At 46.0% G+C, this 18,310-nt stretch overlaps 1 protein-coding gene across 1 annotated transcript in view; it reads left to right on the top strand.

Annotated features, from left to right (window-relative positions):
* The first annotated feature begins 10,390 nt into the window (after positions 1 to 10,390).
* Positions 10,391 to 18,310, top strand: part of LOC106747309 (Krueppel-like factor 6) — a 310,650-nt gene continuing 302,730 nt past the window's right edge. Inside the window, exon 1 of the mRNA XM_014624705.1 lies at positions 10,391 to 11,725. Within this exon, the coding sequence (XP_014480191.1) occupies positions 11,624 to 11,725 (102 nt within the window). The 5' untranslated portion in view covers positions 10,391 to 11,623. The remainder of the gene's footprint in view (positions 11,726 to 18,310) is intronic.

Genomic DNA, 18,310 nt, shown 5'->3' with positions numbered 1-18,310 from the left:
CGTGTAGTAGTGCAATCTAGTACGTAACTTTAGATCTGAAACAAAAAATAAGTTCCCTAATTGGATATATTGATTGATCTCAACGTCAAGCTCAAATGATCGATTTAAAATAGCGCATCCATTCTGTTAAATCAATGAAAAATAAATATTCTCAACATTCGGGAATGCTACCAATTGCTCAAAATGATTTTAACACGATGATTATGCGTGTCAAGCAATAACACGCGCCCTCACGTACATTTCAATCAATTTGAAGAAATCTGTAATTACACGCGACGTTTCACGATCCGTTTAATTTCGTGTCAAGGACTGTTGCGATCGCTTGTGTTTGCTCAACAGTTTCTGAGGACGCATGATTTTCAATCGACGAATCAAGCTCCACTATTACGTTATCGATTAATTTAATATTTTCTATATCACATTCTTAGCATATATTATACATTATATTTCATAGTATTCAACACTGCCTCTTGGCTATCAAAATAATTCCTCCGCAATAACAGTCGCTCACAGTAACCGCCAAAATAAGCAACGACTGGCATCTCTTCTCCCCCCCCCCTCTCCCCTTACCCTTCTCTATCTGTCTCATGACGACGTCAGATAAATACAGTCAAAGTTTTAATATCATCAGAAAGATCGTAATTGTAACCTTACGTGCGTGAAACGTGCTCGGTCTCCTACTCCGATCCTCGTTGGGTGATTCATCGTACGATCGAGTCACTCGATCATTAAGTTGATCTTTCTCTCGAGATGCGTTGATAACCGACAGTCATGCTACGTGAATGACATTCAAGTGTGCTCGTTGTCTGAATTACTAACTACGTGTCAATCAGTACGTCCAAGAACGTAAATACACATCGCGTGCCTCGAAACGTCTGATTAATACGGTCGTTATTTATTAACGACGGACAAAATACCAGCAGCAACGGCGGCAGCGGCAGAAGCGAGAATTATGCCGAAAATCTCGCTCGACATTTTAATAAAACTCGAGAAGAATTAACAAAGGCAGCGGCACCGAGAACGGAACGTTCGCACAAAGGCAAAGGTGGAAAGTACGGCCGCAACGTTTACCGTGCACCGCGCGCACTCGGAAACAGACTGGAAATTTTTGCGAAAGTTTCTTATGCAAAAATTCACGGTGCAACGTGGAAAACGCCGTTTATTGCGCCGAGACCGCAACCTCTTCGTTGCGGACGAATTCTCATTTAATGCTCCGTAAGAAGCGTTCAGCAACGGCGACGGCGGTTCCGTTTTAAAGAATGTCTGAGATGCGCGAAAAATCCTAACGCGACTGATTCCCCATAAAATACAGCCCGTGGAGAAGAGTCATCGGAAACTATTCGCGGCCGCTTGTGTTTTACAGCCTTTTGCATAAAATATGAAGTCGCCGCGTGTAAAATATTATCGCGCATGCTTCTCTCCGAATAATATATTACAGTCGATATCAGAGTATCAATATTCACGCGGGTGCATATGGATCTCTCCCATTCGATGTGTTTTCGATCGGCAGCCGTGCGGTTCCTCTCGATTCCTGCGGAATACCATTATTCGGCGGCTTTCTCTCTTTTTTTTATCCTCGCCCTTCTCCTCCCGTTGCACTTTCGGCGCGGTTCGATCATCGCTCGCGGAATACCTATTTCGCAAGCAAATGAAGTTAGTCCCCTCGTTTCTTGTGTTTTTCCTGGCCACGGCTCTCCGCACCGTCGTCGTCCGCGACGGAGTAGACTTCGGCGCATAAACTTCAGCGGGGTTGCGAGGGTTGGATGTAGCTCGAAGTGGATAGGTCGACGTGATCAGTGTTGTTCCAGCGTAAACCGACGAACGAATGGCGCGGCGTGGCGTGAGGGCGAAGTGCGGGGGTGTTGACGAAAGGGGGCGGAAAATAAGACGGAAGCAATAGCGCTCCATGTGGCTGGAAACTCGTTTCGTCCATTAAAGCGCGCTTTCTTGCCGACTTGTTTTTCGCTTCCTCGCCGTGGCTCGATGCCGCTGCGTGGCATCGAGATATACACGAGGAAAACACGCAGCGACGACGTCGGCGGCGGTACGTTACGCCAGCGCGACGTCGACCCCGGAATAGTCACTGCGACTCATCCTCGCAATTCACCCCCGACAAGAGCCTAAGTGAAATTTCGTGCCGAGCGCGCTCTTTTTTCTCTTCTCATCCCGGCCTTTCAGTCTACGCTCACCGGTCGTCTTTGCAGCGAGTCGAGATAAAGGATCCGACCCCTCTGCTCTCTCGACCTCCCCCCAATCCCGCGATCCCGTCAGATATCCTTATACCACCGAGAAATTTCCGTACTCTCCCGCACTCGTGGGCGAAAAAAAAGTTTGGCACGGCTTCTAACCGGTCGTGTTAGGGTTAAAGTAACGACGATCTTCCGCCGCGGACTAATAGAAAGTTAATTCACTTTCGTGGCAGTGGCGCGTATCGTTGTATATGGCCGTAAGGGGGCGACGNCCCCCCTCCCCCCCCCCCCCCCCGGGGTAACTGTATCGGGCCCGGGAACGCTATATCGGAGCCCGATGGAAAATAGCGAGGGAGGACGTAAGAATAGTTTCGGCGCTCGCACGAGGCAAAAACGCGGGACTGGGTCAGCGAGGCGGGACGCCGAAATGCCAGCGGAGCGGCGGAAATAACTGATAAAACATCCGAATATTTCATCCGTCGGCGAGCGAACGCGACGTCGGAAAAAAGATTCGAAGGAAGAAGCTCTCCCCCTTCCCCGAAACTTTTCCAAATTGGATATGTAAACGGAAGAAGCGAACGTAGCGAAATTGATGTGATCGATCGAGACGTCAGGGCACTTTTTGTCGTTCGATTCCTACTGTGGATTATCATTTTTTATCCGCGTTGATCCCTGTACAAACCGTCGGCGGGAGGAACGACAACGCGAAGGAGCGGAAAGAGCTTCGTCTCGACACAGCTGCGACATCGAATCAATCTTCATCTTTTAGTATTATGTTTATTTTACAAGCCGCACGTGTTGTTAATCTTGAAACTGTGCTGAATCTACTTTGTGAAACCTCGAAATACGAAAATACTATCTTTAATGAAAACTTTCCACACAAACGGTTCATGTGTCTCGTATATTTTGAATGTTACACATTGAGACATCTTGCGATACTTATATATAAGTATTATTGGCTTTTCTTTTATTTCATTTTCCCTTAATACACACACACACACACACACACACACACACACACACATACACTCTGCGGAGAACTGTGCGCACGTTTTTCCTTAGGAAGCGAATGGCCAAGTACAAGAATCGCGCATCGATCAGACTGTAGGCGACTTCTTTCAAGGGTTGTTTGCTTTACCCTTAAACTTAACCCTCGCTTACGAAGATGAAGGATCGGAGAGTAGGCGTGGGCGTGTTGTCGGTGGAGAAACCGAGCACGTTTTGTGTGACGAAGGTTTCGGCAGTATATATCTACGCGTGCCACGACTTGAATAAAGGGGATAAGATTCGAGTCCAGAAATATCGCTAATATATTGCTTCGACGCTATATCTCGGTATTAACACGAATAGGAGAGGAACGTCACATTTCTTTAAATATAACCTTCATAGTATCATGTACTATTCCTCTCGCTTGGCTATTACAGTCGAAATACGATACAACCGATTGCGTTACAAATCATGAATATTGCTGTAAATTATACATCAGCTCCGGTAATTGGATAGTATTCATTAAGGGGAGTTTTTTGGAGGATCAATAAAGAATCTCAAGTTGTAACTATACAATTGTTTGAAATAAATATAAATATAGGTTGACGAATGATCGGAGATTTATGAAGCTATACTGATTTATTAAATGATGACGGGCTATGAATAACGACCTAAATTTCAACTCGGATATCTCTTTATTCTCGGTAAATTCGTCAAATGTACGTTAAAATCGGAAACCTCATAAATGATTTGACATACCTGGAAATATACAACGTCACTATCCCTGCATTTTTGTCTTCTGCCCTGGTTTCCTGATTCAACGTTCAGTAGCTCCAGATATTGCACCGTGGCACTGACATTCGCGTAGACGATTCGACGAAGCGTATGTTAATTAACTTTCTAATGATAAGGTTGGAGTCGAACTCGATCTCAGGTTCTATTTTGCTCATTTTTCATCTAATTGATGTACAAAATGGGGAAAAGAAGTAAGTAATAACACGAAACTTCTTCCTATATTTATCTATAAATGAAAATATATACAATGAAGTCTACTAACTGACTTTAAAATAATTGCAGCGAAACACTTTGAAAAACGCTTTGATGTTCTGAAAATCCACCTTGCCGTTAAAGAGTTAGCGTGATTCCGACGAGAGTCTGATTCAACATTTTAACAGTCGATGGGAATAAATAACTAACGATAATCGATACATAGTTGCGTTGCAGTATGTGTACCATGCAGAAAGGTAACGGCTTGGTCGCGAAAAATTACTCAAAGCGTGAGAATACCAAAACAATCGGTAAAAACGGCAACATTAACTCCCGTCAATTTCCAACTGTCGTCTCTCGCCACTAAACGGCCAAGCGATCAAAACAATCAACACTCTCGAAACATTCCGGACCTTCGGCGCAGTCAAACTTACCTACATGCGTCACGGACTTTCCCGAATATTTCCATTGCGTTTCAAGCCGGAGAGTGGTCCACCGCAGCGTATACCGATCGATACGTTATCGTTCGCGTCGGTTAAAATATTTCGTCGGCTGTTTTGAAATATTTAGTTGAGCTCTCGTCTCAACATCGCGTTAAATCAATACGCGTTTTTCCAGTCGAATCGTTATATCTACGTGACGGTCCAAGTACCAGTGTTATTGTCACGACGGAGCAGCTGGGCAGCCAGGATGCCAGATCAGAATGCTAGGACGAGGATAGCGATGCATCATATATCTCCAGGTGTATGAAATCATTTATCAAACGGATTTCCGATTTTGACAAAACGTTTGATGAACTTACCGTGATATAAAAAGAAATGTATGATGAGGAAATCGCTGCCAAAGTCCCACTGACATTACTCACACCGAATGCAAAAAATTTATTATATTTAGGAGGACACTCGCGTCTATGTCTACTTGGATTTTCCGTAAATTCCTCGAGTTCTTTCCTCCTTTTATAAACAGCATACCGCGCGCAAACTTATCTCGAATAGACGATACCCTCCGGATTTTTCTTAACTTATCGCTCGTTCGATCTACCCTCGCAGTCTTCCCTTGATATTCTCCTACTTTTTTTAATTGTTACTTAAGATAAGTTTCACCGAGCGATACAATTGAAGCCGGTAGTACGCTTGCAGCAGATAGCAGGGTTTTGCGTTTCACGGCGGGCGGCTCACTTCCTCGGGCTTTAATGGACCACTGGGAAAAGTCGGGGAAAATGCAGCCTCGTAGAGCGACATAAAGTAACGTTTAACTATTAGATTTTATAAGCGCAGTCGCACACGCAGACTGAACGTTCTATTTTTTGCTTCGACGCCCGATCACGGAATTAACGGAATATATAGCGATTCGTGGAATAATCATACATAAAATCGACAATAATCGCGCCACATGAATGCCATGTATTACGGTCACGTGTCGAGAACCTTCCTTATAGCCATGCGAAGAAATTGTCACGTTAGGATCTATTGACCATAATCCGTCTCATGCGTCATCTTGAGGAATGTGTACCGCCATCTCCCTTAATTTCGACGAGATATCCGCTCGTGGGAATATTTACACGCACGTACGGAAAACCTCAGGGTCGTTCGCTCACCCCGGTCTCGGTATCGACTCAGGATGAGGGTTCCTTAAATCGGCGGCTTTGTCAAAGTTATAGCGCTTAAATTCGCGGACATGAGGATCGACCCCGGCTCGCTTATGCGTGTCCGCATTCCCCGGCGTGTGTTACGCGCGGAAAGGACTCGAAATGTACGCCGGGAATAACATTCTTCGATCCCATTCGCACGATACACGCGCACATACCGGTTTCGCGCGGACGCGAGATGCAATAAAATCGCGACGCAAATATCAACCGGAAGTATCCGCAGCTTTCCGAGCGCCGCGGCGTATTAAATGCAGTTATCAAGTGCAAATGCAATTCCGCGCGTATCCACGTGTGTATGTGCACGTGTGTGTCATGAGAACGTACTACCATCTCTGTAGAAAAGACACGAGAGTGATCGCGTGCGTAATTTACAATTTTCCAACATATCTCCGAGACGGCACGTAGTAGTGCGTTCCTCGTAATCGTGGATCATCAGTGGCAAACGAGCCTTCCGATCGCGAGAAATTTCAAGTGCCATTCCCGAAGGCTTAGGCACGTCGTCGTCGCGTTTGTCGCGAATCCGTAGCGCAAATTTTCAGCACGACTTGCCGGAGTCATCTGGCGCGCACGATAGGATTACGAGATTAAGGATTTCCTCGTTGAGAGCCGTTAATAATAATAATCGCCGTCACTTCCGGCAACGACGCGACGCGCGAGCGCCTTCGAAATCGCCTCGGCTACGGTTAATACCGCTTACCGTTTTCGCGAAACTGTCTGCGCGACGTCGAAAGAAATCGTAGACGCTTAAGCGAGCACCTACGCGGCCTCGTCCCATAAATTCCAGTTCCAAGGATGCGCGAACGCGGCCGACGAGGGTCGTTCGAAGAATAATAGTTGACACGAATAGTCGGTACTATGCGCGTATGCCGTGTGCGCTCGCTGCGAAGGCATTATTATGCAACTGGAATTACGTCATTCTTAGCGCGTTTCTTGCTCGCATGGATCGTCGAAACTGCGCGAGCGAGTACGAAGGAAAGAAACGTGCACCAAACATCGGCGACGCCGGCCGTCGTTATTATTAACCTTGGTCTGCGGTGTGCAGATAATGGCAGCAGGAGGCACACGAGGAAACTCGCGCCACAGGAAAACACGTGTGACAAAAGCCTCGTCGGACAGTTTCAGCGAAACGTTTCCTTTGTAATCGCGACAAGGCATACGAGAGTCTTTGGAAAAATGATCTACCGCCGCATACCCACTCTCGAATATTTATTTTCGCGCTTCGCAGTCACAAATACGACGAGGCGATGTTTATCTGCCGCCGGCTCTAGCCAAGATAGAGTATCCAATTATTTAACGCACATTAATTAGAGTGGAATTAGCTGATGAAAAATACACGATGTTAATTTCGCGATTGACGGGATATTACGCTCAAATTATTAATGAGGATATTTATGATAAAATTGGATTACGTTAAGGGAAAACAATTTTTCTCCACGCAGACCCGCGATATTCCGCGGATTGGATTATCATATCGCTTTATTCCCGGCTAAAACTCGGATCAGTGGAGGGTTGAAATTCGTCGTTCCATCCTGCTAAATTATTTACGTATGCTCGCAACATTTCATGCTAGAAATGCAATACGGTTTACAAACATCGATCAGCGTAATATAGCGTTCTAAACTGAATAATTGAATTAATATGTTAATGGCCGGATGCCCCGGCCGGCCGGTCGGTCGTTTTATCGGAATACGCGGGCGTGAGAGAAGCAGGGAGAAGGAAAGAGAGAGAGAGAGAGCCGTTTCGCGTCCAACAAACATCCCGCCGACTCGTTCCGCGGCGAAAATCGACGTACTGGTGTATTCCGCTACAAGAAAGCTTTCGGGGGTTGGGCTTGGGTCCAACTACGGCTGCCATGTTTATGGTGCTGGGCGTCTTAACCCACTGAGCGGCGAATATATCCGGGAAACGAAGCCGAAGTTGAGAGGTTACGCGAGGTCAGGTTCCAACGCAGTGCTATACATTCCGCTCGCAATTCGATGGAACAGATAATATCTGCAGTACTCGCGAGCGATACGATCATTCTAACGTGAATGTTCGAAAAAGAGGCTCCCTTTCCGATTCACTCCTTTCGGCCGGCGGTGATTACAAATTCGAATAAAACGTAGATACAGCGCGAGTATTGCGCGCGATCGGCGGCGTATCTTTCAGTGTTGATTAAATTAGATCGAGGAGCGCGAGAGCGTGGCTGAGAATTTTCAAAATTGCAAGCTCCAAGAATCGCCGATCCAGCCCGATGCTATCGAATTCCGAGCCATTCTTCAATACGATTGAAACTCTCTCGACCATGCTACGTACAACGACGCGTGCGCGCTTTGTGTATCGCGCGAGCGAAACGCCGAGCGTGCAAACAGAGAACGATTCCGACTGCACACACATACGAGAGACGATTAAAAAAATATTTTCTGAATCGCGCGCAACCAGCCTCCGACGAGCGGCGATACGCTACGCTCGACGGCGATAGCTCGAACGGAAACGAGGTAGAGGCCCGATAAGCGCGGTCAGTCTTCTAATTCCCATTCGCCATAAATGCCGCTTACGTATCTAATCTGGCATTCTCGGTGTGGTCGTACGAGAGCGTCTACAGAAAGCCTTTAACGAACGCGCAGAATCCATGAATCATGTACGGCGACACAAGGCGTTCGTCTTTCTCTCTCTCTCTCTCTCTGCTTCGAGTTGACTCACGAGCGATTATTCATTTGCAAATAATTCTCCGCGCGTCCGTGTACTCCGCGCCTGTGCGTTCCTCGTGTTCAATTCGCTGAACGAGCACCGTTTCTCTCGGTTAAATCGTAATTGCGAACGTAAACCAGAAGACGGGTTTAGAAGACCACTACTCTCGAAAGATAATAATTTCAAATTTTCGTTTTGCCCACACGTTATCATAAAATAAAAGTGACGACAATTATAGTGAAAAAGTTGCAAATAGCGTATAACGGAAAATAGGTAGATAGAATACAAGTGTTACGCGCTCTCTCGTATCGATGAACGATTCGGCTCATTTTCACAGAGTCCGGTTTGAAGTTATATTAAAGTTTCATGGTTCACCGAATATTTCGTCGACTGCACGCGATAAAAATAACCTCGGCTGTGTGCTCGTGTGATGTATCGTACAGAGAAAAAATTTTACCATTAGAGAGATTCGAGGATCAGAGAAGTATAAAAATATCTAACATAACCTGACCTAATTGAAATACATGACCGTGAAGTAAAATCGTTTACCGTTTTGCGAAGTCACTATTCCGCGGATTGTCCTTTAAATTATTCCTTCGTCTTAGAGTTCGCAAAATTTCCCCGCCAGATTTATCCGCGGTGTATAATGCACCAGTTGCAAACCGCGCGCGCGAGGCTAAAATCAGATTCCTGAATGGTGGTCGATCGTGGCTACGCCGTGAAAGTAAGACAGACGCGTAAGTTATAGGCGACCTTTATTCCATTGTCGCTTGAATGGGAATCCGCGAGGCGCGCATTGTCTACACGCGTGATTCGAATGGAACGTAATATTGGTTCGCACAACGACGGCGATTATAATGCCGTAATTGAAATAATGTCTGACCTCTGCAATTATTGCGCGATCGAAGTGATAATTACGAAAGATTTGACGTCGTCGAATAGCCTCATAAAGAAGAAACGTGCAAAAAAACATAGAAACATAGAAACGTGCAAAGAAAAACATTTTATGTAACGTTATTTAAATTAATCAACCTTTAATACGATCTTAATCGATGTTGTGAGTCAAAAGTCGTGACGAGAAATTATCATTTCTAAAATTCTATCACTGACGTAAATATATTATTATTGTTAAATTATAGTTTCTTGCACATGAAAGCTTGATTAAAATTATTTTATAATATATACGGAATATATAAAGGAAAATTCACCCACAGTATATCTCTATGCGCGCGGAAGCATAATACATTTTTTAAAATAAAATTAATCGAAACCTTTCCATGAAAAAAAAAAGAGTTTTTGCAGATTTATTTTATAAAAATCGTTTCATTTATTTAACGTCACAAATTAATGATTCGTTACTATTTATTCATTTAACTTGGAAATTATATATTTATTGTATCTCATCAATAACGGAGTCGTAATATTAGTTGAAGCTGGCATATCATACAAATAAATCGCGTTTGTGTACGCGTAGCTTTCAAGTGCAAGAGATTCAATTAATCAAGATGGTCGAAGTGAAATGAAATTTACCTGTTACAAGTCGATCGATACGCCTTTCGGCGATACAATCCGCGCGAGTTATCAGTTCGGACTCTCCTCAAGACGCTCGGTGCGTTCTATACCGATTGTTAAGTCGCACAACGCGCTACTGTTTACATCGGTGAAAGCGGATCACAGGCACGAACGCGTTAAACAAAGCCCTTTTTCTCGGCCGCTCTCGCGCCATGTCGTCGTTCCGATTTTCCGTGACGCGAGCCGGCGTCGCGACGCCACCGAGCGGTGCTGCCACGACGTCGCGCGGCCGCCGGTAGCGGTACAGCGGTGGCGCGCTCGGCTCTCGTCGGTCGTGTTCGGGCCTTCTCGCGCGCAGTTACGGCGAGGCAACGTCAGTCACTCTTCGGCACTCGCGCGGAAGAGTCTGTACACATTTAGTGGTTGGGGAGATCGCCGGTCCCTTGCGGAGTGTCAAATATCTCGTTCGGTGTTATCTCGACGGGTCTGATACCTGGTGACGTGCAATCAGTCCGGGCGATCGTGTCAATCGCGATCGTCGTAGTGGCACGGCGTAGCGAACCGGCGTCGGTCTAGACGCGAGAGAAAAGCCGGTACGGGAGCAGTGACGGAGAAAGCGTTTCGATATATAGGGAAATCGAGGGAATCGGAGAAAACGAGAAAGAGGAGGAGAGACGTTCGCGTGTGTGTTGTCGTCGGCGACGAATGCACGGGTTTTCGTCGGGAGTTGAAGTGAAGGGGGACATCGGTTGCGACGGATACGCGCACGGATCTCCGGAAGAGATAGAAATAGAGAATCGAATTTAAAGAGGCGAGGAGTCTCGTAGGGGGAGCGTGGTAGTAATACGACGAAAGGAAAGGACGACGACGCGGAGAGGCGTAGTAATACGAATGAACCGCGCAGACGACGCTACGCGACTCGAGCCGGCATTTTGACGTTGCGTCTCCCCGCCCCCCCTCCGCCGTGTGATGGATACTGTCGCGAGCAAGCCGTGCACGCGACGCCAGCAGACAGAACGTCGAGCCGCACGAGTGACGTCGTCGCAGTGAGTTTGCTCCAGCCGCGTGTTTCACCGGTGACAGTAGCAGAGCGGTAGCCGGGACATTAACAGCAGCACCGGCAACGAAAGCGATAGCTCACCCTCGCTCCTCGTAAGGGAGCGAGAGAGAGCGAGCTTTTCGACGCGTAGTGCGCGCGCGTTCGCGGAAGCCGGAACGAACCGGGAACGGACTGCTCCGGGAAGTGTGCGGCTGTATCGCACCAACCGGGCCCTTTAATCGTTCCTCCCCGTGCGTTATCGCCGCGTTTTCTCGCCGAGGAGGGGGAGCGAGCCTCTCTCTCTCTCCGATGATACGCACGTGCGCTCGCCGCTACCTGCTACGTTCACGTACGTGCGTACGCACGAGTAGTAATCGTCGCGAGTTGTACGCGCGAGCGCGTCCACGTTCGCCGCGCGTTCAGTGAATCCGTTTGTTTTGTCGCGTTGTTTCGTCCCGTAAAACGTACAAGAGTGAGTGGCGCCCGGTCGGTCGATCTTCGCCGGCGCGACCGCCGCGTTGATACGCGACATTATAGCGTGAGAGTGCCGGAGCCGGAGGGCCGTCGCGAGGGACTTAGCCGCGCGTAGCCATGGATATCCTGCCGAGCGGTAATATATTTCGGGAGCTGCAGGACATACACGACACCGGATACTTCTCGGCTCAACCATCGCTCGAGGATCATTGGCAACAGGTAAGGCATGTTGCGTTCGAACGCGCGCTCCGATCGATCCAACTCCCCGTGCGCTGCGACTTTCTTCTTCAGCTATCGAGGGATGTCGTAATGTCGAGATACGGAGGATACGGTAATGTGAACGACATTAACGGTCTTTAGCTTAATTGCTTTCTTATTCATAATTAAGAGCCGGCATTTAAAGTATTCGTGTGATGCGATACTACATTGTATCATCGCGCTGGTATAATACTGTACAGATATCTAGCGCGGCGGATAAGTGACGTGGCTTCGCCGTTCGATCATCGTTTATTTCCATTTCCTGTCTCTTCGAAGGAAAAGAACACAAGCTAATGCGTAGAATCGCACGTTCACTGTCCGTCATTCATTCACTACACCCGCATTAGGCGTATCAGCCGTCGCGGCGCCGCGCCAGTTAAATTCGTTGGGAGTACGTAGTGGTTAGTGACCTTTGACCTTCTCGTCGCGGCCGGTGTCAAGCGCTGCTGCGTGAAGGAACACATCTCCGCACGTGAAACAGAGATTGTTGCGCCTCGAATGTGCCAACTCGTGATATGCTCTGTGTCGCGACGCGGACTATACATGACGAGCATGGCGACCTTTGATCTTTACGTTTTCCCCGAGAGTGACTTTCGTCAAAAAATGCGAAAACGTCGAGTGAGAAATTGCGGTAACGCACGCAGACGGAAGTGATTGTCGAGTCTATAAGGGGAGAGGGGAGGCGGCTTAACGACGCGATAAATTTCGTATTACGTCGGGTGCATCAGGATTTTTTTGTAATAATAAAACAGGAAGTTGTACGACGCGGTTTGTAAATGTTACGTCGATCGTAAGACGTGGCGTCAGACGAATTCTAGGTAATCGGGTCTTTTTGCGGGAATATAATTATCGAGATTATTAATAAAACTTGATCATGCTTTATTTGCGAATCGAACTGGCACTGCGTTCGAATTGAAGACTTTAGTTATGTTACTTCTTAAAAGATTGAATTTTGTGAACGTTTAAAGCGGAGTTAAAGTTTAAAGTCGTCATTTTCCATTTCGACCTGTGCTCGAGTCAAAAACAATGTTTTATGAACATACATACGGAGAAATACTTTTAATTCGATTTAAAGACCCGTTTAGTCGTGCTTGTCTGTCTGTGTGCTTATTTATTTCGAAGTTACAACGCGCATACGAAATATCGGCGATTAGTTGCTATCGGTTAGTTTACTATCGGTTTACTAGTATTGAGCTTGAAATCGGATACTGAATAGCAACCGTTTGTATATCTACTCATGTAATCGAATCAACAAATATATGGATAATAGTTCAGCGCTACGTCAATACCGCGATTCTCCGCTTTTAGGAGTCTATCGCCGAACAGAGCTGTTCATCGATTTCGCAAACACATCGCAGAATCGACGTTTTTCTCGAATAAATTATTTTCGTTGAAAAACGCGCGCTCGATAGAGCTCGTGACGTTCCTATTTCTCATTCGCATACTTAATTCGTCATTTAATTATATTTTGATACCCGTCGAACTTGACATGCCAACACATCGCCGTTTATAGCTTTGACCGTATTAATCTGAAACGACGGACTCTGGAATTGATCTCATCGAAAATGTCGAGGTGATTCACGGTTTACTTCAACTCCTCAATTATCCGCGATACATTTCGTCGTGATTGAATTCCAAATTGAACCTCCTTTGAAATAAGATCCACTTGACATTAATCGAGAAATTAAGATCTTGTGATCTTTCGTCGCCCTTGAAGTTGCAAAAAGAAAAAAAAAAAATTCCTCAATACCGTAGACGCTTCGTCATTTTCGCCGAATGCGCGAGATAAAACGCAAAAGGGAGAAAGATTTGCCGTTATAAAATACAACGCAACGATATAACGCTCGACGTTGCGTGCGACCAGGCGTCGGGAGTCCGCGAAATTCGCGGAGTGATCGATCGCAAGGCGCGCGCACACCGTGTTTCCGGGAATTTAAAAGGCAGCCGGGCGTCAAAATCGCACGTACGGGAGCCACGGACGGGGCGACCTTGAGCCGCGGCATTAGATCGGTGTGTACGTTCAGTGACGCGGCCGCTATAGACGCCGCGCCGCGTCCTGTTTGTTTACGAGTGTGCAATGACCTTTCTCCGGTGCGAGCGGCCAGTGTAAGAGGGACGGCACTCGTTTCCCATTCAATATCTGAGGCAGTAGAGTAGTGCATTTTTTCTCACCGCATAGCACCGGCGCACAGTAACGCGACGCTTTTTTTCGGCCGCCGAGAAAAATACGACCGACGTCGTGATCCGTTTAACACTTTTTATTTGGCAATGTTGCCCTCGAGCGGCATCGATTTGTACCGCTTACACAGAGTGACGCTACCGCCTCGATGGCGCTCCGACTTTCTTTCGTCTAATTTTGCGACCAATTTGGCCGGACGAACTTCGCGACGCCTGCCGTTTAAGTTAGGCTTGTAATTAGTCCTCAAATTGAGATACTATCGCAAAACGGCTCGTTTAAAATTAACAGAGGTGTGAAACTTTGTTTATTCAGACTCTCACAAGTTTATGCGACGAAACGACTTTATTTTTACGTTACCTTTAACGTCACCGATGTTCCTCAAATTAGTGACGAAATAAAAATCGGTGACAACATTGACAACATTGAAATCAATTCACGCGCAATTCAGCGTCGATCGTCGTTGGACGCGTAATTTATCGCGATCGTAAAGTTGTCATCCAGAGTGGTGATTGATTTGCAGTTAGTGAAATTTTAAAAATATTTCCTGCCGAAACTTTGTTGTTTGCACACATATACATTTATATATTATCATTAAATAACAAGTTTTGTGCAAAAATATTTTCCGCCATAAATCCGGTTTCAAATGTTTCTCCAACTACACAATTTCACCGCTGCGGGGAAAGTATAGAATAATAAAATTGTAATATTGACCGAAGAGCAGGCTACATGCAAAATCGAACGATAAATTTGTCCGTGGCCGGTGAAACGCCGAAGAAAAAGGTGAAATATTGATAAACATCTCCTTCGCGTGTATCCAGCGTAATTTGCATACTGCAACGAATCGTGGCTCTCCCGATCACGAACGAGTTTAGGGGACGTTTATTGCAAGAAAATTTTGATCGATCGCTTGGCACTCGTACGTTCGGACTCGGTCGCGATTGGCGAGTTGCCTAATTGAATGTCTCGAAGCTTTTCCAGCGGAAAACCGCTGGTGCGCGAGGCGTTTTCCCCTTGTTTGTCGTTAATTACTCGCACAATCGTTCGACCGTGCCGCGCTTATCGTCGCCGGTCGCGAGCTTCTGCATGCGAACGATAAAAGGAAAAAAAAAAGGAGAAAAAGTAATAATAACACAATACGCGACGCAGTGCGTGTCGGTGAAGTGATATTTCGCGCAACCGCGCGATCTCATGCGAGGCATATGGCGTCGACGCACGTGTCGACCGTGTCCGATAATGCCATTTGACAGGTGCTTCGTCGCGCGTTTTTTGTATTTCGAACTTTACACGCTCTCGTCCGTCAAACTGTTTCGGCATCAGTTATACCTGCACTCGCGACAAAATCGGATCCGCGCGTGTATACTAGCTATATACTGTATCTGTCTGCGTCCTATAAAGTGCGATTCCCAGCGACTTCGCTTCTGTATTTTCTGGAGCACACTCGCTCGAACGAGTGTGTCCCTGTTGTGAGATCAGTATTCGCGTGCATTATAAAACTGCAGAAGAATGGTGGTGCGACGGGAATTATTTATATCATGTGCATTTTTTACAATTTTTTCTCTCTCAGATGCTATGACAGATTTAAGGCGATTAATACCGAATAATATTTTCGGACGATTATTGTTCGAAACATTTAGATATTTATCATCAGTTCAACTTTTAACGTCTTTTTCTTTACGTTCAGTGACGAAACTTTTCACGTTTACATCAATATCTTTCGCCTGCGTCGTGCGTGTATATGTGTACGTTTACTTTCCCAGGGGCTCACCATAAAACCACCATAAATGTCTCTTAATTCTAACACATAAATCCTTAATTGAGTTTTATCGGGCTCTTCACTCGGTCGCGATACGAGACCGTCTCTTCGTGGGCGAACCCTTTTTTCTGTTTTTGTTTGCTGAATATCGATTTGTCACTGTAAAAAGGCCCGTAATTGCACGCGATTGTTTTAAATACGAGTTGCACGCAGAAATGCAGCTCGTATCGAATTTAACATCGCGGAAGTTATTACTCAGCCTGAGAGACAGTTCTGTGGCTGCGGAAGATACGCCAACGCGCGTTTCCCCCGTCGCTGCTGATAGCGCGGATTCCCCGCGCGGCGAGGACATTTATTCGTAGTAATTGCCGGAATCTCTACCCCGTGCGTTTTATGGATTTCTTTTTTTTTCATTTTTTGCGCCTTTTACAAACCGACTCGAAATTAGAAAATTAAAAACTCAATTTCCCAAAGAACCTATTTCATCGCATTTATTATTCGTGTTTTTCCTTTTTGTACAAAATGACGTTTAAACATTTTTCAGGAGGAAGCATATTTTGCTTGAAAATACTTATGGGATTAATACAGAGAGAGAGAGAGAGAGAGAGAGAGAGAAATCTCAATGTCCTTATCGGATACTAGTTATTAAATTATGAAACAAGCGCAATTTTTGTCACGCCGAATCGACGATGTTACAGGCTTCTAATAAAGCGTTCGTACAGATGACAGTATCGCGAGGGTCACGCCGAGAAGCGAAGGTTGTCGATATACATCGAAATTCAATATTTATATCGTAATAGCGTTCGTGCCCGGTCCAGTGCTCGATACGACTCTGTCATAGACAGATATTCCGCGAATTAAAATTTCCTCCTTTTCGAGACACACGCTATTTGCAATATCCCAGATTGGATTCCGGCGCCACTCGGCAAGTCGCGCCCGATTGTTTTTCACGATTTGCGATTTACCGAGCCAAAAGCGTGTCTATCGCACATCAGCAAATGTGCGCGCGCTCGCTTCACCTTCGTCCCAAATAAATACATTTACCACGAGTCTGTTTACTGGAATGCGCTCGCGATATAATCGCCTTCATCACGATGTAGTTATACAATCTGTACGTTTTACGACTATGTGTAAAACGCGCGTAAAAGCTTCGATGATTCTAGACAGGAACCGGTACAAACATCAGAGCGCGTGAATTATACGTCTCTCTGACGCTCGCAGCATCGGTGATATTTTTTTTCACTCTCTCACGCTCTCTCCCCCTCCTCCCTCCTTCTCTCTCCTCTGTACCGTCTCGTTTTCCTCGCCCTCACTCTTCGCACCTCCCCCTTCCTACTGTCCCCCTCATTCACAAACTCGACGAGTTAGTACTTCCACTTCACGTATCGCATTACGACGCACTTTACCCATGTGATATTTTACGGTCTCCATCGGTACACATATGTTTCACAATTCTGTCGTGTCGTATCGACGACAATATCTCTTCTCGCCCGCGCTCGCGCGACGATCGGTCATCTATCTCAGCGCGATTTTACGCGCGTCCAATTACTTACCGTTTAAATGTGCTCGCGATATCCGCCGATTACATCGCGGGCATTACCGAGTCGCATGTAGATTCGTCGTATTCATAGAAATAGAAATAAACGGCTGGACGGGTCGATTTATCTTTTCGGCGCGCGGATAACGGGTCGCACAGTCACTTTTATCCGATTTTCGCGAATTAAAAATACAAACACGTGACATTGGTGCTTACTGATTTTACAAACATGAAACTCGCGCAAAAACGTTTCGAATTAGCGAATCCGGCGCAGTTTTATTTAATTCGAGAAGATATAAAACGCGGAATATTTTTTCCGATATTTTCGGCACAACGCTTTTCAGTCGGTCGCAGAGTTTTGTTTGAGCCGTGAAAATTAAAATAACGTGCCGGATTTGTGCTCCCACCTATCGTTAAATTACCGAGCGATATTTTTCTGCGTAGAAATAAAAGGTCGACCGTGATTTATTCAAGTTGCAGCATGAACGGATCGTCTCTGATTTATCACTGTAAAGTCCGACTTATTATTTCGTCCCGAATAAAGATATAAATCCGTCTTATGTCGCAATATATATTCGGCTCGAGGAGTTACTTTCTGCGCTATAAACGATACACGGTTAAATTCGGCCTGAATCGATAACGTCCTCCAAACGATGAAAATTTCATCGTTTAAAAATTTCACGTGGACGTGTAAAAGTGCAAGAGATCCTCTGTCCTTTCAGTGCTCCAGAAGAAGTGATTAATGAAAATTAGCTGTATCCGATTTCGATTCAGGAGAAACCGACGGTATTCGCTTCGTTTACGGCGCATTCTCGCGCGTACCCGAGAAGTTGCGCTTCAGGAACTCAGTCCGGCGCATCGCGAAGCCGTCGGTGCTTCGATCGTTTGAGAAGAATGCAAAAGACTGCGGTTGCCCTTAAACGGCGTTCGACGAATGAGCGAGTCGATCGAGTTCCCAAGTTCTTTTCTCCCTTCCCCTCCTTCTTCCCTGTCCCTCTCTATTCTCTCTCTGCACAAGATTTATTCTTAATGTAGGAAGGGACGATCGGGACTTTCTTACATTAAATTGAAATGGCA

Source organism: Dinoponera quadriceps, unplaced genomic scaffold, assembly GCF_001313825.1.
Source record: "Dinoponera quadriceps isolate SergipeBrazil2010 unplaced genomic scaffold, ASM131382v1 scaffold2305, whole genome shotgun sequence".
NCBI classification, from domain to species: domain Eukaryota; kingdom Metazoa; phylum Arthropoda; class Insecta; order Hymenoptera; family Formicidae; genus Dinoponera; species Dinoponera quadriceps.
This window is presented reverse-complemented; position numbering and strand designations above follow the sequence as displayed.